We start from the raw sequence: 22,220 nt of genomic DNA, 5'->3' as shown, positions 1-22,220 counted from the left end.
AATGCACCTATGCATTTCATAGACCGCTCATAGGATTTTATACACAATACACCTATGCGCTTCATAGACCGTCCGTAGGGTTCATAACACTATATACCTATGCATTTCATACACCGTCCATAGAGTTCCATATCATAATATACCTATGCATTTCATATACCGTCCATAGGGTTCATAACACGATATACCTGTGCGTTTCATAGACCGTCCATAGGGTTCATAACACAATATACCTATGCGTTTCATAGAACGTCCATAGAGTTCATAACACAATATACCTATGCATTTCATAGACCGTCCATAGGGTTCATAACATAATATACCTATGCGTTTCATAGACCGTTCATAGGGTTCATAACACGTCACTATGCATATAATCATATATAAACTCAAGCGACATGACTAAAGCTACTTTTAAGATAGTAAGTTCCCGGATCATTGGAACACTTCATGTTCATGCTCATCATGGAGAGACAAAGCCCATTACATTAACACAGGCATGGCCAATCATCAAGTAGATTTCAATGGTACATGGACTCAATTTCTTTTCTTATGGATCATCATCATTAAGCATAGGACGTCTCTTTTACACCTCATCATATACCTCTTTGTCATCTTGGGTCACTTGCTAAGTTCGTGATTCTCGTTTTGGCAACGACCACAGTTCATGTTCATATTACCACTTACTTGTACTAGTCACAGTTGATCATAGGACATTAATGACATTATTATATAAAGGACTTTCAGCTCATTTCATAGTCTTTTACGCATCTTTTCATTTTATTGGCACTAGTGGCCACAAATGTAATATCATTCTTGGCACGTCGGTCGTATTTCATATTTCATGTTCACCCCTTTCACTTTCACAAATCATCATGGATTATCAACAACAAAGCATCTCTAAATCATGACTTTTAGTTCACATATGATCAAATAAGAAATCTTAGGCACATGGAGCTTTTTTTTCAACACTTTGGCATGATAGCTAGCAATTGAGACATAATTGAATTCATAACATTTCGACACATGGTCACATTTAAATACAATCTCGAAGGATAACACAATAGGATAAGAGCATTCGGAACACATTTTGAACATATATCTTTTAACACAGAGTTTTATTTGGAAAGTCAAGTTTATAAAGAGCAACTCGGAATATGAGATATAAGAGCTTGAGCCAATTATAATTACAATTTATGAGGACATCATGGATTCGATTCTACAAAAGGAGTTTAGCCAACATACCTTTCTTGAGCTTTCCTTAAGTTACTACAACATTCCAGAAATCTTAGCCACTTCGATATATTTAGAGATATAGCAACATTGAACACAAATTAGAAAGGAGTTCATAGTTCCAACTCACTTGAGCATTTTATCAAACACTAGGTGTGCAATAAGGTTTCAAGGTCCTCCTAAGGTGGATTCTTTCATCCCACCACCCAAAGTTTACCCAAAAGAGCTCAATAATATTCCCACTACCCTTGATGGTATATGCATATAGGATAAACAACTCCCACACCCAATAATCATACTCCTCATTACCCATCTTTTACCTAAACTCGAAATTGAAGACTAGGGTTAGAACCTTACCTCTTAGATGAAGATCTTGTGATTGGCTTCCTTGATTCTTGAAGATTGGGGCAAGGATAGATGATTAGAATGTTAGGTTTCCTCCTTCTCTATCTAAAATGCTCTAACCTCTCCCTAAAATCATCAGATGATTGCCTCAAAATAAGCCCCAAAGGCTATTTATCAAAATGAGGTCGGGTTGAAAAAAATCAGAAAATGGACCCTCCGATCTCAACTCTGCGATCGCAGAATGCACCGCATAATAGGTAACTGATGCCTAGAACTGGGCTACACTAGTCAGGTTTGCGACCGTTCTGCAGTCCGCAGAGCTGCCCAACAAAATTTCCTCGTGCTAACTCTGCGACAGGAGTGCGGACCGCGAAACGGTTCTACGGTCGCGAAACAGACCGCAAAATTTCCTTCTTTTGCCAAAAATTTTCATCCACTCCTCAGTGCATTCTTTAACCCAAAAAGTCCGAGTCGCGGTGAGCTTGCTCACCGCGAAGAATTTTTACAATCCTCAAACACGTAAGCCTACCTCGACACCACAAAACCTTAAATTCCTTTGCAAATTTTTTTTGGGGCCTTATATTCTCCCCCACTTAGGATCATTCGTCCTCGAATAAGGTGTAGAGTCCGCCCAGACCCTTAATATAATTCGTTTCTCCTTTCACACATCATGAGCCCCCAATTTGACTAACTCCCAATTTTTTTCCAGAAAATTTGGCAGAGTCTCCCCTGTAATTGGACCTATCCACCTGCCAGAGAATCCCAGAAATTGATCCTATCAACAAATAGATAACACCACATTATACCACATACATGAAAACAATACTAACTGTGACATCCTAGGTATTATATTATCAATTGGAGCATTTGCATACACTGTACAAGTTTGGACGTCACTAATGGAATGTTAACTCCTAACATTCTTTTAAAATAACAATTTTGTGATGATCTTGACTCTCTTCATAAATCAGTGAACGAGTTCTGGCCCCCTATCAACTCTGCCACACCAACTTTGGACCATCCATGGGAAACTTTCATCTCCCGCCACACCACACACCACACAGTGGAACAACAACCCAATACACGATAATCACATACTTCATTTGCCCTATACTCCTCAAAATACATTCTTGTAGCCACTCCTTGACCCAGTTATGATTCGACATACTAGAGTATATCATTGTGGGAACCTCACAACTTTTCTTGATCTTCCTGAATCTCTACTTTTAAGAGACAATACGAAACATGATCTTCAAATTTCTAGCATCGACCTTTAGCCTCACACAACATTCGTGAAATATTCTGAACACGTCTGTCCACACTTAGATATTAAAATATGACAAGCAATTCGCGTTTTCTTATATGTGAAAGCTTATGCACATACGCCTATAGAGTGACTAAGGGCATACACCTTCACCCACATATTTCTCCTATATGAACAACCCCTTAGACATCCTTCCTAATCACTTAAGTTGTGTTATAAGCTTGGCTTAACACCTCTAATCCTTCCCCCTACCAAAACCTATTGCCATCGCACATCATCATTACCGTATGAGTTAAACTTACCGTGGTTGAAGGTCTGAACATATAAGGAAGTACCATCCATGGTCAAGCATACATGGCACGAAACTCTATGGTCACACACATAACAAAAATAGAAAAAAAGGGTTGAGGGATTTACTTACTGTCCCTTGGTTATTGGGGCAGTGCCTTAGCTGATGACCCTTGACTCTGCACGCGAAATATTCATTAGTGTCACGTCAGCACACCCCCAAATGACGCCTCCTACACTTGGGACATGTAGGCCTCTGCAGTAGCTGATAGTTCCCACTTAATTGGTCCTGCTGATTAGATCCCTTGTTGCCTTGGTCTGGCATACTATGGCTCCACTGCTGCTGATCAGGCCCTGATGGTAGTGATCTAGCTAAAGACTGAATAACTGACTGCGTGGGTCCGGATGACACTCTCCTATGTAATTCCTTTCCACCATCACCCCTATTGTAGGAGCCACTAAAATTGCCCGCGGATCGGGTCTTTTTGTTGTTATCTTGATTTGTCTTTCTTTTTAACTTTTGATCCTCCGTAGCTTGAGCGAATGCCACTATTTTTCCATAATTCATATCAGAATTCAAGGCAGCTGTAGAGACCTCATTAATAACCAAGGGGCTAAGGCCTTGCACAAAATGGCGCACTTTAGCCTCCATAGTGGGCAACATGTAAATAGCATACTTGGACAGGTGCGCGAACCTCATATGATACTCCCATACGCTCAAGTTACCTTGCCTCAGGCACTCAAACTCAGCGGCACGGGCCGCCTTAGTCTCGGCAGGCAAGAAATGGTCAATAAAAGCATCGGTAAACTCATTCCACCTCGCCGGAGGACTTCCCTCCTCACGGTAATCCTCCCATAGCTCAAACCAAGAATATGCCACCTCTTTTAGGAGGTAGGAGGCTAACTCCACTGCCTCCGTCTCAGTAGCATGCATAACTCGTAGAGTCTTGTGCATCTTATCAATGAAGTCTTGGGGGTCCTCCTCGGGGTTAGTACCCGTAAACATCAAAGGATCTAACTAAAAAAACCTGTTCACTTTGAAATTAGTGGAATCCCCCTGCAGACTATAAGAAGTAGGTGCAACATTTGATTTCTGGGCTTGGGAATCCACTATCTTAACCAATATTTGTATGGCTCCCCTAAGATCCCCATCAGAAACACCGGAATCGAAAGCTGGGGATGAAACTGGAATATCAGTCGGAGGGACCGTTGCACCCTCAATAGGTGTAGGGACAAGTGCGGTCTGATCAGTTGTAGTAGAATCAGGCAGTGTAGTAATTAAGAGAATATCCTCACCCCTCGGGTGCTCACTCGCATCATCAAATATAGAATCAACTGCCACTCCTGGGGTGATATTGACTCTTTGGCCAGTCCTCAAACACGTAAGCCTACTTCAGCACTACAAAACCTTAAATTCCTTTGCGATTTTTTGGGGCCTTACAAGTGGTGGAAGATGTTGTGGTGTGGTAGGATAGTTATAGTGGTTGATGTGAATGTTGTTGATGAAATGACGTGGGCGTTGATGGTGGTGGTGGTGCTTTTGGTAGTCGTGACGATACATGACTGTCTATGGTATGAGAGTAGTTAGATGGTGTAGTGATGGTTGTAAGCAATCCAATATGAGATTGTGGGGAAGTATTTGAAGGGGTAGACGATGGTCTTGGGAATGTAGACGGGCATTTAGAAGGCAGTGTTTCATGATGGGATTCATTGCTTCTAAAAATTGGTGATAGAGCTACAATCGATGGTATAGGTATTGTGATGCTGCCGTCATTCTTCATATGTGTTGAGTCAATGATGAAGTGAATGTGCAGAGATAGTAGATAATTCCTCAGTTTGGTGGAAATGTGTAGGAGAGGAATGATGTGGTGGAGGCAGCGTGGATGGTTCTTGTGTATGAGGTGGCACTGGGGTGGGTAGGTGTTCTAGGTTTCGTTCATCAGAAGTGCAATAGTGTTGAGGGTTTGAGGTTTTCGAGTGGTCTATAATGGTAGGGTTAGTAGAGTATGTAGTTGTGAAATTATTATAAGTCTGTTATGTAGGGTGGGTAGTGGGATATAATTTCTTGTTAAGAGATTTACGGATTAAGGGGTGGAGAGGGGGTGATTTCTTTAAGTTGGAAGAGGAAGTATTATGGGATGTAAATTATGTAGGGGTTTTATTTGTATTAGGGATGCCTAAATATGTAGGAAGAGTAGTAGTAGATGTTTGGACGGTGTAAGTAACAAGTTTTGCGGTTATAGAGGTGGGATCATAGGGATGGGATTCTGACATGTCATTGAGTGTATTGGTACTTAAAAAATCAAATCTATTAGTTAGGGTAATATTGTTAGTGTTATAAGTAGTGAAATGAGTCCCACTTGGCTTTGTTCTTTGTTCTTCAACGTGGGGATTTGGGTTGTTTATGGTAGTCGGTTTACTAATTCCAGTAGTGGTTTTCCTGGGTGGTTTGGAGTAAGTGACTATTTTTTAAGTACTCAAAATTTCATTGTTAGGGTTATTAGAAGTTGTCTCTAATGGGTTGGTAATATTGGGTGGCGATGTCTGTGACTGTGGGGTTAATGAACACTATGTGGCATTGTGTCCCAAGCAGCCACATTTAATACAAAGATTAATAGAGTCTTCATAGTGTATTTATTGTAAGTGGTTTCCTAGTAACACTTCAGTGGGGAGGGATATATCTAGTGGGGCTAGGATACAAAGGCGGGTGTATCTACCCCGAGTTATTTGTACTGTGCAGGTATCTATTTTAAGTAAAGTACCTATTAATTTGGCTATTTTGCTAATTATTTGAAGATCATAGTATTCAGTGGGTAATTCTTATAACCTAATCCAAATAATAGAGAAAGTTGTAAGGGCAGTGTCAGAGTTAAACTTTGGCTCCCAAATGCGGACCGTGAGGTATTGAGAACCAATAAACCAAGGGCCTTGGTGAAGTACTTTGTTGTAAGTTTCAACGCACGAAAATTTAATGAAGTAATAATCATAACCCAAATCAATAAGTTGAAGTGATTCGGTGGTTTGCCATAGTAGTTGGAGTTTATTTTTTAGAAAATGACAGGTAACTCTTTTACATAGTAATTAATTAATGATTAGTGCCGGGGGCGGTATAGGCGTGTTTTATCAGCTGATGAGATGGGTATGAAATGGGGGTGCTGTGAGGGATTAGATTGTTCATCGTCTAGACATAATTTTTGGAGGAAGGATGTTTCAAAATCAGTGGGGATTGTGGGCGGCATTGGGGATAGAGTGTCTCGAAAACTTACCTTGTCATGATGAGGTTCTTCACCTTAGGTAGGAAAATCTTTAGGCTTGTGTTTGCTACGATGTAGTTGATCAATTTCTTGATCAGTTAGTTCAGTGTACGTTGCTGGGTTCATCATTGGTTGAAGGGGCGGTGAAGATGTGTGTTGTTATTAATGAGCTTTTTGCTTTCTCTCACTACTGTTTTTAGAGAGACTTTTTATTCTTGTATAACAAAGACTCCGACTACTTTCCTCTTTAGAATATGTAATGACGTCTTTTTTCGGACGATGTTTTTACTTGCCTTTATAGGAATAGGTTACAACTGACCTTTTAGATTTACATGTTTAGCTCGATACTGATTGCCGTCTTAACTAATTGCAATGTTATAATACTTCTTATCTTATTTTACATAACAAAATCATACAAATTATATTATTTCCATAATCAAAGAATGTTGATCAATATCAATTCAAAATTGGCCAAATTGACTATTGTTCCCCTAAGTTTTTACTTCAGAACGAGTAATTCACTTTTTGTGTAGTAAGGAGAATTAAGGGGCCGTTTGGCCATACAAAATTTTTTACTTTTTTAAAAAAAGAATTCACTTTTTTTTAGAAATCAGCGTTTGACCATGAAATTTTTAATTTTCACTTGAAGATGAATTTCGAAATTTTTCGAAAATTTAAAAAACTCCACAAGGCTGTTTTTCAAAATTTTTACTTCAAATCACTCACAAAATTCAAAAATAGCCCAAAATTGTATTCATGTCCAAACACAACTCTAACTTTCAAATACCATTTTTACTTAAAAATTTTTTTCACGTTTTTCTGGAATTTTACATTTCTTATGTCCAAACGCCCACTAAATATCTCGCATATTACACTTTGTGAATGTTCAAAAAATTCTTTAAAAGATATGACTAGGGGTGCTTATCGGACGGATTGAGCGGATTATTACGCTTAACGGTTCGGCTTATCGGCTATCGGATTATAAATATAGTAATCCGCTAGCCATCCAATAAGACAACAGGCGAATTGGTATCAGATTAACGATTATCAGGCGGTTTATCGGCTAAATCAAATAGAAAATTTTTGAATCCTAATTCTTTTGGTTGCATAGCGAAGAATATTTTTCTATAAGTTGTCAGATTTAATTACTACTGCTATGTTAAAAAGTACTAAAACTAAGTGTCTTTTATCCCTTACTCTTCGGGACAACCGTACAATCAAGGAATGTGTATACCAAAAACAGAAAAAAAGAAAAGAAAAGAAGAGATGCACGTAACTTCTTAATATACTTTATTTTGAGTACACGCTTTTTAATATATTGTAAACATAACATGTTTTGACGGCAAAAGAAAGAGGAAACAATAGTTGGGAATTCAAGAAAGAGTATCTTGAAGTTCCCAAAGAGTACCTTACGGTTTCAAAAATTACTTTATATACATACGGGTAAAAATATAAATATAAAATTTTTTTAACGGGTTAACGGTTTATCCGATAAGAAAATTGAGTAATCCGTCCTCAAATCGTTAAACCGTATTATAAATTTCAATCTGTTCACCAGCCGTTACTCCGATAACTTGATACAAATAAGTTAATAAATTATTTTTTCGATTCAGTTAACGAGTACGGTTCGATTTTGAACATTCCTAGATACGATGTAATAATAAAAAGGTGATCAAGCGAAATGAAAACGAGTAAAAGAAGACGCAAGTGGGCCACACTTTGACCAGCAGCCAAAATTGGAATTGGAAATTGGTTCAAAGGTGAAACTGGGATCAGGGATTGAATCTGAATCGTGGATTTATTTATTTATTGCAATTGGATTGGTCCAGCGGAATATAACAGCCAGCCAGTCGCCAACCCACAGTTTGGTATAGGAATCTGATAAGAGCCACAAATGGGTTATATATGCAATTAATAACAGACAAGTATTATTGGGCCATAGCTTCTGCCCATTCCTCTTCCTTCTTTTCACAACTCAAATCGTTTTTGGTTTCTTCTTGGATTCGGTTTAATAATCCTTTTCTGGTTTCATATGTTATTCGGTACTTATATTGAGACTCGACTAGTTTAGAATTCGCATCGAAAAGTTCCTACTTGAAGTTAAAATATTTTGTCACAAAAATAACTCTATATTCAAGACTCAAACCTGAAACCGTTTTAGCAAAAATTACGAATAATAGGTAAAATAATAGTAATAATTAAACATTAGAAATGCACCATTTATTATTTCCTAATCACGTATTTTCAAAAGTTATACAACAAAAATAACAAATTGCGAGTATTCTATTGTATGTTACTGTAGCACATTAGTAGGCGTTCCTAACTTGTTGTAACTAGTAGGCATTTAGCATGCATGTAGATGTAGGGATCAAATTTTTTATTAAATAAAAATAGCGTAAACATATTTATTGTCCACTGACTAGAACTTCCTAATTGATTTGTTGCTCTTGATCTCAAATTTTGCTAATATTTGAGTAGCGATATCCAGAAGATAAAATCATATTTCTATAAAGTAGCGCAAACATATTTGTTCCTCTAATATTATTAAAAAAAATATTATAAATATCCATAAAATTGATAAGATGGGGTATTATCTTTTTCTCTCCAAATATAGAGTTGCAAAAACTTTTCTAAAATTTGCATTTCAGAGTTTCTTCGACATTATTTCCTCGCTATGCCTATATGTATTTATAATCACTCCTAATTCAAATATTTTGTATGCAAACTCATTTATTCACATGTCTAATTTTTAATTGTAGTGTTTAATACTAGAATATTATGGGGATCCATGCTTGTAATCGTGCTGAAGCATGACCCATACCAATATATTCGGCAATCGTCACTATTCATGCCAATACATATTAAATTAGTTGTCACAACACCGTATAATTTATGGGTTCGGATGAACCAGTCACTTTTGCTTAAATATTTTATTTATACTTGAAAATTTATATATAAATATTTAATTGCGAATCCAATAACTAAAACGAATTATAAATTTTATGACAAATTCAGAACCAATAAACTTTAAATTTTGAATTTTGCTCTGTCACAACATAATACGATGAACCAAGGGTTATCCATACAATACTTTTTGACAGGAATATGAACCACATTAGTTAACTTTATTATCAACAACAAAAAACGGCATGCTGTTAAAAAAATAAAGAAACATTTGTTGGCTCAATGGGGATATAATATTCCACTTGTGGGCAGCTATATAATAGATTCCTATTAGTCAGTGAGAAATAGGACATCACCAGCAAAGTACCATAGCATTTAATTCTTCCAACCTTCCTATTTCCTAAACCTTTCTGAAATCTTATTGTTTTCGTTCAAACAACATTAATGGCTTCTATCAACATTTCTCTCTCTTCAACATGTTTATCTCGTTCCGAGTAAGTTTTTCTTTGCTTATTTTCCAAGAATTGTGTTTTTGCAACTGAGCTGTATTTCTAATTTGATTTTGGGGTTTTGTAGTCCTTCTACCGGATTCATTCTTTTTTTTGGGCATGTTTAATTTGGATCAGTTTGAGGACTTTGTTCTTATTATGTGAATACACTGTGGATTCAGCATCTTTTGTTTGTGCAAGTTATGCTGTTGTTTTTGTTCAACTTTAGAGAGTTATCTGCATCAATTAGTTATACAATTTTAATGCTTTTAAAGTCTCCTTATATTTGCCTTTTGTCATGGAATTTTTTATGCCTTTTTGTTTAGTAAGGATTGAGGCTTAATAGTAGCACCTGAAGCAAGATTTAAAACTTTCCTGCAAAAAAGGGGGTTTATTAAGTTTTTATATGCTTTTATGTTTTTGGGCTTATATGGGGAGAAGGAGTAACAGAACTCTTGAAGGTGTCAAGAGTCCACAGTCGCTTTTGCATAGATGATTGTTAGATTTTTAGGAGATTTAATATGTACCAGTATCAGAAAACTTATGTACAGACGATAACAATTGGTGTATGTTGATGATGTCTTTTGTTTAGAAAAAAGGTTTAGTTTTGTTGCTACTTCTGATCTTACTTTAAGCAAATAGATTTTGGATAGCACAGAGAAGATGCTAAGCAGGAAAATGGATATGTAAAATTTATTCAGGTGTAGCATATTTAGCAATGCAAAAACTTACTAAGATCAGTTATTGGCATCAGCTTAGTTTATAATGTTCAAATCTTTCATGTGGTTCAGCATTCAACATTCACCCGTTTAAATATCGATTTTTCATCTACCTGATTTGCTCACTTTTTTTGTAGAGCATTAAAGAACTTCAAGTTGTTCAATGGACTGCACTCTGGAGATGTATATTCTGTTAATGGGGTCTCTTCAGAGTCATTCATACGGCTTAATGCTAGAGCACACTTTACCATCAAGAATGATTTTAAGATTAAATCTACATTCTTATCGAGTGAAGGAGACGCCCTTTCTCAATCCAGGGGTGACAGTTCTCTGTTCAGTAGTCTATTTACTGGAACTGAGACTCAACCTGATGCTGTAGCCTTTGGAACACTAGCAGCAGATGTTGTTCCCACGACAAATGGCTTTCCTTTAGATAATGATGAATTCGATTTGGATCGGCCGACACAAGGTTTCTCATCTGTTCCTGAGGCCATCGAAGACGTTCGCCAAGGAAAAGTAGGTTCTTAAACTTATCAAAAAGAAAAAAAGATGGTTCTTAAAATTCATCAAAAGCTTGTCTCTCATGTTATGTAAACTAAGTCAATCCATTTTGCAGATGGTGCTAGTTGTAGATGATGAAGACAGAGAAAATGAAGGGGATTTAGTAATGGCTGCATCCAAAGCTACACCAGAAGCTATGGCTTTCTTTGTGAGGCATGGAACAGGGATAGTGTGTGTGAGCATGTTAGAGGAAGACTTGGAGAGGTTACAGCTTCCTCTGATGGTAAACGATAAAAAGAATGAGGAGAAACTTTGTACAGCATTTACAGTCTCAGTGGTATGTATTAACTTAATCACTCACCTTTGCATGTCTCTTTGTTGGAGGAGGAAAATTTACTTGCTTATTGGCAGGCTAGTTCTCATTTCAGAATCTGGATTAACATTTCCAAACCTCCCTGATACATAAGTTGTTTGATTTCTAAAGCATACGACCCAAAGAAAGAAAGAAAGATGTTATGAATTTTCTGCTATGAATTTGTTACAAGAGTTAAAAAAATGCTTATTAGTATTATTTGTGGGCAGTCTGTAGATAGAAAGAATACTACCTTAGTGCAACACCATAATTGCTGGGATACATAAGATATGTAATTAGCACCTCATTAGCAAGTATTCGTGGTGACCTCAAGCTGACTTCGACACTTCGTGAATTCAGAAAATGAAAAAGTAAATATGTGCAAAGAAACTTATCAAATGTGTTCCCTATTTTAACATATCAAATGAATCACAGTGGATTTGTTCTGTTTTGAGAGATGAGGAGAACAGAAATTCTAAAATTTACGTTTAACTTGTATATGCAAGCATGCCTTCTTTGCTTACCACTTTCCTAAATGCATTAACTTTAACTCCCAGTCAATGCCGGAATACTGTGTTTCCCCAGGGGATATTTTAAGGATATGGTCTTGCAATTCTTGCAGCTGTGTGGAGTACAACTATCTTTGTCTTCTCTGTTTTACTTCTACATTTGCTAATGGTAAACATGTAAACCAACATACTTAAGGCTCATTTATTACAAACATTTACTGCTAGCATTTAATTTCTTACTGGGATTCTGAGTCAAAAAACTTTTTGAGAATTATTCCTCGTGTGTGCTTCCTCTTGCTGCTGGTTGTCCTTTTAGCACCCTAGTCTAGTAGTATCCTCTTAAATTGATACTTATGGAGTATTGATGGTAAAACAATCACACAGGATGCAAAACATGGAACAACTACAGGGGTGTCTGCTCAAGATAGAGCAACGACAGTACTGGCACTTGCATCCGGAGATTCGAAGCCTGAGGATTTCAACCGACCAGGTCATATTTTTCCTTTGAAATACAGGCCAGGTGGGGTTCTAAAACGAGCTGGACATACTGAAGCTTCTGTGGATCTAGCCATGTTAGCTGGCTTAGACCCCGTTGGAGTAATATGCGAAATTGTGGATGAAGATGGTTCCATGGCCAGATTGCCTAAGCTTCGTCAATTTGCAAAAGAACATAACTTGAAGATCATATCAGTTGCTGATTTAATCAGGTAGTTAGCAGATCTCCTTCTGATTTCATTAGGAATCGTTGTTTCTGAATAATTCCTTGGTGCTTTATTGTTTTGTCCTTCTGTAACTTGATGACTAGATACTTCTGATGGTTCTGAAGTGAGAAGCTTCTTTTTATTTTTACTTTGGATCTATTTTCTTTTTAGCTTCATCTTTCTTTCATCCTAACTGCATAAGAAATTATGCAAAAGTTCATGCCCCTTATCCCTTGAGAGAAACCAAGAGCTGTGTTAAAGTTCTATTTTGATAGCCAGGAGCTCCAAGCTGTAATAGCTTCCTAATTATGAATCCACATTGTGTTTCTAACTAAACAACTTCTAAAAATGTTCTTTTTCCCTGCTTTTACATCAGTCAGTTCCCCTTTAAGTCGATAGTTCTCTATGTTGAATAAGAAGTCTACTTTTGATTTTTTTCTCTTTTGGTCTGCATTTAGCTGCACTAATATCTTAAAATTTGTTAGATGTGACTTTCGTTGTCCTTGCTTTGTCCAGCAAGCCAGTTTGCTTGAAAGCAAGCATTCTTTTAGCCCCTCTTCCACTTGTTTCTACTACATTAAATTTTTGGTATATCATCTGACAAGAACTTCCTTTTATACAGATATAGGAGGAAAAGAGATCAGTTGGTAGAGCATGCTTCTGCTGCAAGATTACCTACTATGTGGGGCCCATTCACTGCCCATTGCTTCAAGTCAATAATAGATGGAATTGAGCACATTGCTATGGTTAAGGTGAGCACCTTTGGGGATATTCTCTCATCTATCTTCAGCAGTAATCACAAAACTAGGTATATCTAGTAGAAACATGAGGTTCCATCTTTTTTCTTAATTGTAAAGGGGAAGAGCACGTGTGCTATTGTATCTTACACCATCTTACAGTTTGGCATCCTTGTAGCAAATTTATATTAATGCAAACTATGGTAATATCTAATTGGCAAAGTTCGTTTCGTGTTTGGGACTGATTTTGGACGAGTTTGTGGAATGAACAGGGAGATATTGGAGACGGCCAAGATATTCTTGTCCGCGTACACTCAGAGTGCCTCACAGGAGATATATTCGGTTCAGCCAGATGTGACTGTGGGAACCAGCTGGCGCTTGCAATGCAACAAATTGAGGCTGCTGGCAGGGGGGTTTTGGTTTACCTCCGTGGTCATGAGGGTAGAGGAATTGGTTTGGGTCACAAACTTCGCGCTTATAATTTACAAGATGCTGGACGTGATACTGTCGAAGCAAATGAAGAGCTTGGTTTGCCCGTTGATTCAAGAGAGTATGGGATTGGTGCGCAGGTACTTACTTTCTATAAAAAAAAAAATCTGGTGTACATATGAGCTCTTTCTGCATCATGCTGTAAATTGTATGTAAATCTACGTATCATATAGCAAAGCTAAACTTGTATCCTTCTGCAGATGTTGAGGGATCTTGGTGTTCGAACCATGAAGTTGATGACAAACAATCCTGCAAAATATAGAGGGCTTAAGGGTTATGGTTTGGCAATTTCTGGTAGGGTCCCACTTCTGTGTCCCATTACAAAAGAAAACAAGAAATATCTGGAAACAAAACGTGCTAAAATGGGCCATGTATATGGGTTGGACCTTATTCGCCCTGCAACCAGCACCAGCACCAGCACAACAAATGTTAAACCAAGCGCGGAGAATATTTCTACTATATAGAATTCATAACATATTAATGTTTCTAGGCTTGGGAACTGATAAGATGTTCTTGTTGGTGAACAACTTGCTGGAGACATAGCAATCACCTGGATGCAAACTCGGGATACCATAACAAATAATTCAGATCTTAGTCATAGTTTTATTGCTGCTTGTAATGGAATAATGATTTCTTGGTGAAGATTATGTCTATGGACATTCTTCTTGTCCTTAAATGTATATTAGCATTGATAAGAAAGTAACGCGATTGACTTTGTCCTTGGTCCCATCTCAAGGGTTAGTGAAAAGGAGGAAAAAGACATTGAAAGAGAGTGTATTTCTTGCATTGCTGAATGTATTTGGAATCTTGCTATAGGCTGTAACGCTTGGTAGCAACTTGATGTTAATGAGTCATTGTTGGCAATTTAAACATGATGGATGTTGGTTTGATTCCTTTTACTGATAATAAGTAGTTAGCTGAACCTTAAAGTTGCCCAAAGATGATGCAGCAGCATATTGGTATTTTGAAAATTAAAAGGTGTTCGTAAATAGGCTTATGTGGAGATATTTTTCACTTTCAAGGTGTGTTTGGTATGACGGAAGTGTTCCCATTTTTCACTGTTTGGTTGCACAAAATAGTTTGGAAAATATTTTCCTGAAATTGGAAAAAATGACTTCCCTAGAAAAAATTAGGAAAAATATTTTTCAAAAACTCCACTTACCCTCACATCTAACCCCGAACCCCCTTCACCTCTCTCCAAAAAGGTTTTTTTTTTCTTTTTTTTCTTTTTTTTTCAGATTTCGGTTTTGGTTTTTTTATTTTTCAGTTTACAGGTTCGAAATTTTACGAGTTTCAAAGTTATGAGCTCGGAGGTTTATGTGTTTGGAAGTTTGCGGGTTTAAAAATTATAGAGTTTACGTGTTCGAAAGTTTAGCGGTTCGGAAGTTTATGGAATTTATGGGTGCGAAAGGTTGGTTCGAAAGTTTATGGTTTCATGTTTATTGTATCTAAATTATTTATGAATACTCTTGAAAAATTATTTTCCTTAATTTGCGTACCAAACACCGGAAAATGAGTAAGATTACTGCTTGTTTTCCACGAAAAATATTTTTCATTATACCAAACACACCCTCAGTTTAAAGAGCACTTTTTCTTTTTGTTGCCAAGAATTGATCATCCATATATGTGCCAGAGGGGCATATGACTAGGGTAGCCCGGTGCACTAAGTTCCCGCGAGGTCCGGGGAAGGGCCGACCCATAAGGGTTTATTGTACACAGCCTTATCCCGCATTTATGCAAGAGACTGTTTCTACGGATTGAACCTGTGACCTCCTGGTCACATGACAACAACTTTACCAGTTCCGCCAAGGCTCCGCTTCAGAGGGGCATATGACTAGCCAGAAGAAAAGACAAAATAAGGGAAAGGGAAAAGGGTCAAATATACTCCTCTACTTTCATATATTGTCTATATTTAACCTCTGTTATACTATCAGACCAAATTTACCCATACCGTTATACTATCGGGCCAAATTTACCCCTACAATTAGCAAATTTTTAAAAATACCCCTTGATTTGTTAAGTAATCCAAAATCTCCCAAATTCCTTTTATTTAAATTACTTGTTGTTCTTTTTGGTCCATTATTTTTGAAATAATTGGCATTTACCTGCTTTCTGAATTAGAGAAAACAAAATAAGAGAAAATAATATTAAATAATACAACCGAATAAACAAAGTATAGTAAATTGAAAAATCTAAATTAGGTAACTTTTCTAAATTCTAAAAGTATTTGCAACATCCAAATTTTAATGAATTCGTTGCACCAAATGTATGGAGACTTTGCAAGTATTAGTGATTGAAGTTGAAGTTTCTCGAAGACTTTACATTGTCTAATTGAACTTTGTTTTAGTTAAATGCCTACACATTTTGCACTCTTAAGTTAGTCGATCGAACTCTATACTAACCAGACAATGACAAAATATATTTGAATATACATGTACATACATGATGATCAGTTACGCGTAATACACAATAAATAGATCCACTAAATTCTACGGTATGTATATGATTGAAAAATAAATAAAATTTTAAACCAATTTTATTTATTACAAAAAGAGAAATGGGTGAATTGATAATAAAAGGAATTATGAATAATTTGTATAGCCTATTAACTTTAGCATTCACATCAATAGTAATTTTTGAAATTAAAATAGTGGATCAAGAAGAACAACAAGTGATTTAAATAAAAGGAATTTGGAAGATTTTGGATTAATTAACAGATCAAGGTTATTTTTAAAAGTTTGTTGAGTATATGGGTAAATTTAACCCGATAATATAACGGTAAAAATAAATTTGGTCCGATAATATAACATGAGTTAAATACAGATAGAATGGTATATTTGGCCATTTTCCCTACGTAAAAAGAAATGAGACACAAAGGGGACTTTCTTTAAAAGTTGGTCATTGGTTAGAATTGGATGCCACAAATTGGAAGTGGTCTAATCCTTTCACATCAAGAAACCTTACGCGGGGAAAAGTACTTATTTATGTCATCAAAGTTCAAACCATAAATTAGCGTGAGAGTATATATCGTTTAACGGTTAAATGATAACGTTTAATTAATCATGGTTAAAATTTCATTGCACAGAATACGAGTATGGTTAAAATTTCATTGCACAGAATACGAGTATGTTTTTTCCCCCCCCTCTTTTGTTACCTTTTGTGATAACGCTGATACCTTTCCATGCGTTTGATGGAAGTCATGTCCGAGCAAGCACCAACATAGTCTCCATCTCTATTTGCACTTTGCAAATATAATAGTCAAGGGAGTGAGCCGAGAGTCTCGGAAATAGTCTTTCTATCCCAGAGTAGGGATAAAATCTGCGTACACACTATCCTCCCCAGACATCACTAGTGACATTATACTGAGTTGTTGTTGTTGTAAATATAAAAGTCAAGTTTACTTATTAAAATGAAGTCACATATTTTATATGCGCTATGAGTTTTGCACAAGTTGCTCTTTAAGTAATTATTGTTGTTTATTGAACTCCAAAACTATGGAATTGATTAAAATGTGACGTCTAACTACCAATGCAAGGTGCCTAACTAATAGCAAGGCATTTGGCTACTAGGGTTTGGCTCTATAAAATATGTAATATGGTGAATTTCGAAAATCTCACATCATGAAGTAAATAGGAGGAGATAAGTTTTTCAGATACGTGAAAGCGGGACATGAGTGAATTTTATGGAAAAAGTAAAGGTTGCCTTAAACTTGGAGTTGTGCTAGTGAATTTAAATTCCTTACAAAAAATATGTTTTCTTTTGTCATCTATTTAATGGTGACATACCGTAAAATGAGTAAACTTCTTTGCATTCTGGTAAAATATGTTACACATTTTAGCATGCCTGCAAGATATTTCAAACCATTCAATTCGGATGCAATTCTCAGAGCATGAACAACAGAAATGAAGTGGCAAAAAAACCACTTAAGCTAAATCTCAATTATCTTAATATCTAAACATCAAACTCAAAAAGAGAAAGATTAGCCAATTACTAAAGCTAAATCTCAGTCCCTAAAAAGGCTTAGCAGGTTCTGGATCAATGTAAGCAATTTCTTTATAGGATCCCAAACAGCAGAATAATAATTCTGATGAAAGAGAACACTTAAAATTTGGAACACCAGTTACAGACCATAAACAATTGTCAACTGGACAAATGCAGTTTCAATTTATCCAATTTGAGGAATCAAATGCTACTTCTGAAGTGGAGGACAATATGTCAAAATGTCAGGGTCTCTCTCGAATTCAGTCATATCATTCTCATTCAAACCTAACCATGCTTCTATTCCATCACCATCTTTTGTGTCAAACAGACTAATTAATTCCATAGATCGATCCACAGAGCTCACTCAGAATGGCTTTCCCCAGCCAAAGTCGGCTTCATACCAGGGGAATCTGCACCAACTAGTCATAGCATAAATGTCCATTTTGTCTTTCTGACCAAACTTGTTTGAAAATTCTGTGTTATTTTTAACAACCATAGAGGTAATATCATCGATGCTTGCCTTACCAATGCCTACAGATGTGTTCCTTGATGCATTTCCTACCAAGTTAACAAAATCATTCAACTCTGTTCTTGATTTGTTAGCCTCGAGAGTAGCAATTCCAGACATCAAGAAATTCCCTAGAGCATGTTCTGTAGATGTTATCTTTGATTTTCCCCTCAAATTTATGGGAAAGAATAAAGTAGAGTCCCTTGATTGTCCATGTTTGGATGTGGAAATGCCCACTAGATTTCCATATTAACGACATAACCACCACCACTCGAGTAGGTTTTGTGAATGTGGCACTTGAGCCAATTTTGTCTTTCAGCTTTGCTATTGCTAAAGCATTAAACACAAACCTTCCTCTGGCAATCTTAGCGCCTCTGTTGGAAGGTGGTGAAGGCTGAGGTACTGATAGCACTCTTGTGGGAAAGAGCGATTGCAAGTGACCGAAGCTTGAGAGACAGCCCTTTGTCGTTCCTGTTTGGCTAATGTGTGCCCATTACGTGACAAATGTTGCTAACGTGAAAGCATCTGCTACGATGTGAGAAATTTGTATTCCAATGACTAGGCCTCCACAATTGAATATGTTCACTTGTACTCCAAGTAATGGACTTGATGGCAGATCTGTTTTCGGAAGAAGATCGTCCAAAAGCTCAACCATGGAAGAATCGCATTGACTTTGGTTTCAACATATTCAACACCTTCATCATTGCAGTGAATTGAGAGGTCATCTTTTCTAAATCTTCCTGCTAGAGGGTAAAACTTGGCTAAGGTCTCAGCCAAAGATTTTTGCAGCTTATCATATCTTTCAGTGTTTTCTGCGCTGTTCCATTCACTGCTCGGCAAGTAGAAGTAGTGGAGTAGTACTGGTACATAGATACGACGAGCTAGCTGATCAAACAATGCAAGATTGAGGAACCAAAGGTGGTCTGGGGTAGGAGTTGAGGGCCTTACCGTTTTCCTTGTCTGAATTTGAATCTCCAACTTGGCCATAAGGATTGACTTGACAACCTGAAATCCACTACAGAAAAAAAGACAAACAAAAAGAGCTCTGAATTTTTCTTAATAAGGAAATATCTAAAAATAAAAAGGGGCAAAATTTCTGGACTAGAGTTCTTTTTATGTTTTGTTGATTTCTGAATTTCAAGTTGTTCTTAAAATATTCCTCAGTCAACAGGTTCTCTTACAGAGGCCTAATCCCATCCTTAGACATGTTCCGCATTTCATCAACTTTGTACTAGTTGGCATTAGTTTATTCCCCTCGTTTGTAATGAACACGACATAAATTTCATAAAGAATTTAGGTGCTTTAATTATCATGTTTTGAATTTGCTCATTACAAAGGAATCTCATCCACAATCTCGAAAATATTCATGATGCATGTAACTTTCCTACAAGAGAACATGTGATTCAAACAAGGTAGATTAAATTTAGGTGCTTTAATTATCTTGTGCTGACTTTTCTCATTTACAACGGATTATTTCCAATCTCCAAAATATGCAACTGGCATGTATATTTACTTCAAGAGAGCCTATAATCCATAGAAAGTGGATCAAACTCCAGCCATGGCGAAACCCAAAGCGGTCAAAATCACACTTTGCTGGTGATACTACTAGCTCCACTTCAAGCTCTCGCGAGCAACAATTATTCAATGACTCAAGCTTCACAGTAAATGTATTTTCAATGAATTGCTGTATCTTTCATTCTACTGTTATGTAAAACAACATTACCTGTCCTGATCAGTTCTAATATAAAGAAAGGCCAGAGAAAAATAACAAAGTCAACAACTTGCTACGATGTGAATTAACTGTTTTTAGATGATTTATTGCGACGAAATAAAAGTACAAATGTCTTTATCACGTTCAAGTTCATACATGTCTTTCTCATTCAAAGACACCCATGCTTCAATTCCGTCACCACATTTGCTATCCAACAGAGTGATCATTTCACTGCAGCGACGTGCACTGCTAACCCAAGAAGGCCTTCCCCAACCAAAGTCAGCATCATATGCTGGTAACTTACTCCAACTGGTACATATAAATGCATCAATGCCGCTGTTTTTCAAAAATCCTTCCTGTTCCTCTTTAAAAGTCGTAGCTGCTAACAAAGAAATCTCCTCACTACTTGCTTTACTAATGAACTTGGCAGTGTTTCTCACTGCATTGGACAGCAGTGGTACCAAATGAAACCATTCTAATATATTCCCCGTTGGAGTAAAGCGAGCAATGAGTGTAGTCCAAGAGTTCCCAAAAGCATTTTTGGATATGGGAACAACTGCAGTTCTTCCCCGCAAGTTAATAACAATGACTAGTAAAGAAGGCCGTAATTGGCCATGTATGGCTTGAGCCATACTGATTAAAGCCTTCCATATGACAGCAGTCACCAATGTCACTCGTGTAGGTTGGATTTCTCGGCCAGTAGTTGCATTTTCCTTGAATAACTCTTCAAGTCTAGCAATATCAGACCCGTCAAACAGAAATCTTCTCATTACGATTTTCACTTCCATGTATTCAGCAAGTTCAGGAATGTTTTGAACCATAGAGTTTTTAAGTTAAAACAATGAAGGAACGGAAAAACTGGGCACAGTACCTTATTGATATTCTCTCCTTGATTTGCTTTGGCCCATCCATTGATGAATGAAAGGACTATGGAAGTATCTGCAACTTTGTGGGAAACGCACACCCCAATAGCAAGTCCTCCGCAATAAAATAAAGTAGTTTGGATAGTCACTAATGGACTAGTGGCAGAGTCAGCTGGACCAACTTCTTGTGGTAAAAGTTGATCCAAATTTTCAACATCAAGTCCTTGACGAAGCAACTCAGCTAGTGTCCCATCAACTTTAGCTTCTAAATATTCAACACCTTGGTCGCTGCAATCAATAAAGAGATGTTCTTGATCTTTGACAAGTCTACCAGCTAGTGGGTAAAACTTGGATAAAGTGTGGGCCAATGGTTCCTCCAATTGTGTAAGTAATTGAGAATTATTAGCAGCTTTGTTTTCTCCAATGTTGTTATAATAGAGAATGATCTTGATATGATATGAAGGAGCAAGTTGATCAAATAAAGATAACTTGAAGCTTTGAAGATGCTTTGGAGTTGGATTTGAAGGTTTTATTAATTTTCTTGAAACTATATGGATTTTTGGTCCCATCATTAGTGCATCAAACTTTGGAAGAATGAATGATCGGTTAGCTAGGAATAAATCTGTTATGACTTTGGTTAAAGATGATGAATTAAAAGGATTTGCAGAAGATTTAAAATATGGTGACCATTTGGCGTAGCAGCCCGCTCCCGCATAGCAAGGCGACAATGCTGGCTATAATATTTAATTTTGTATAATAATGTTTTAGTCCCTCAATTATATGAAGTTCTAATTCGATATGTAATTTCACTTTTGATTCCTCCAATAACAATTTTTTGACAATAAAAAGGATTTTTAAATATCAGATTTTTAAATTGGAAAAGGATCAAATATACTCATGTACTTTCGAAAAAGGTTTAAATATACCATTCATTATACTATGAGTCCAAATATACCCATGCCGCTATACTTTGTATTCAAATATACCCCTCATTTAAACGGAGGGACACATGTCATCATCATGTTGACCAATTTTAAATATCTCCTAATTAATTAAAAAGACTCATACCCATAACCATACCAATTACCCATACCCGAAAAGCAATTTTCTAAAGCAATTTTTTTGTAAAAACTAAAGAAAAAAAAGGTTCAACAAAATATTTTTATTTTTTTAAAAACTAATGCACCTGTAGTTCACTACTTTAGGAAAGTCTTTTTTTTAGTTTTTAAAACAAAATCTTTTTTTTTTTTTTTCAGTTTTTACAAAAAAAATATTTTTCAGTTTTTTTTTTAAAGCAATTTTTTTGTAAAAACTGAAAAAAAAAAAAAAAGATTTTGTTATAGAAACTGAAAAAAAAAGAGTAGACTACAGGT

The 22,220-nt window shown here is 36.5% G+C and overlaps 2 protein-coding genes and 1 pseudogene across 2 annotated transcripts; 1 reads left to right on the top strand and 2 right to left on the bottom strand.

The window, feature by feature from the left end:
• Positions 1–3,338: 3,338 nt before the first annotated feature.
• LOC138900673 (uncharacterized) lies at positions 3,339–4,085 on the bottom strand. Its single transcript, XM_070187882.1, has one exon. It carries the CDS (start codon positions 4,083–4,085, stop codon positions 3,339–3,341), a length of 747 nt encoding a protein of 248 aa, XP_070043983.1.
• Positions 4,086–9,623: 5,538 nt separating this feature from the next.
• LOC104115614 (bifunctional riboflavin biosynthesis protein RIBA 1, chloroplastic) lies at positions 9,624–14,674 on the top strand. Its single transcript, XM_009626290.4, has 7 exons — positions 9,624–9,782; positions 10,633–11,011; positions 11,112–11,333; positions 12,242–12,564; positions 13,181–13,310; positions 13,568–13,864; positions 13,985–14,674. The coding sequence occupies exons 1-7, from the start codon at positions 9,733–9,735 to the stop codon at positions 14,246–14,248; spliced, it is 1,665 nt and encodes a 554-aa protein (XP_009624585.1). The 5' UTR covers positions 9,624–9,732; the 3' UTR covers positions 14,249–14,674.
• Positions 14,675–17,687: 3,013 nt separating this feature from the next.
• On the bottom strand, positions 17,688–20,962 carry LOC117281306 (acetyl-CoA-benzylalcohol acetyltransferase-like; annotated as a pseudogene).
• Positions 20,963–22,220: the final 1,258 nt, after the last annotated feature.

Source organism: Nicotiana tomentosiformis, chromosome 1 (assembly GCF_000390325.3).
Source record: "Nicotiana tomentosiformis chromosome 1, ASM39032v3, whole genome shotgun sequence".
Lineage (NCBI taxonomy): Eukaryota > Viridiplantae > Streptophyta > Magnoliopsida > Solanales > Solanaceae > Nicotiana > Nicotiana tomentosiformis.
Note: the sequence above shows the minus strand (reverse complement) of the source record. Positions and strands in the feature narration are given on the sequence as shown.

Excerpts from the sequence above, each read along its gene's own strand:
- LOC138900673 (XM_070187882.1), bottom strand. The coding sequence starts at position 4,085 with ATGCACAAGACTCTACGAGTTATGCATGCTACTGAGACGGAGGCAGTG.
- LOC104115614 (XM_009626290.4), top strand. The coding sequence starts at position 9,733 with ATGGCTTCTATCAACATTTCTCTCTCTTCAACATGTTTATCTCGTTCC. Across the intron at positions 11,012-11,111 it reads AAGACGTTCGCCAAGGAAAA|ATGGTGCTAGTTGTAGATGA; the intron begins GTAGGTTCTTAA and ends TCCATTTTGCAG. Across the intron at positions 13,865-13,984 it reads AGTATGGGATTGGTGCGCAG|ATGTTGAGGGATCTTGGTGT; the intron begins GTACTTACTTTC and ends ATCCTTCTGCAG.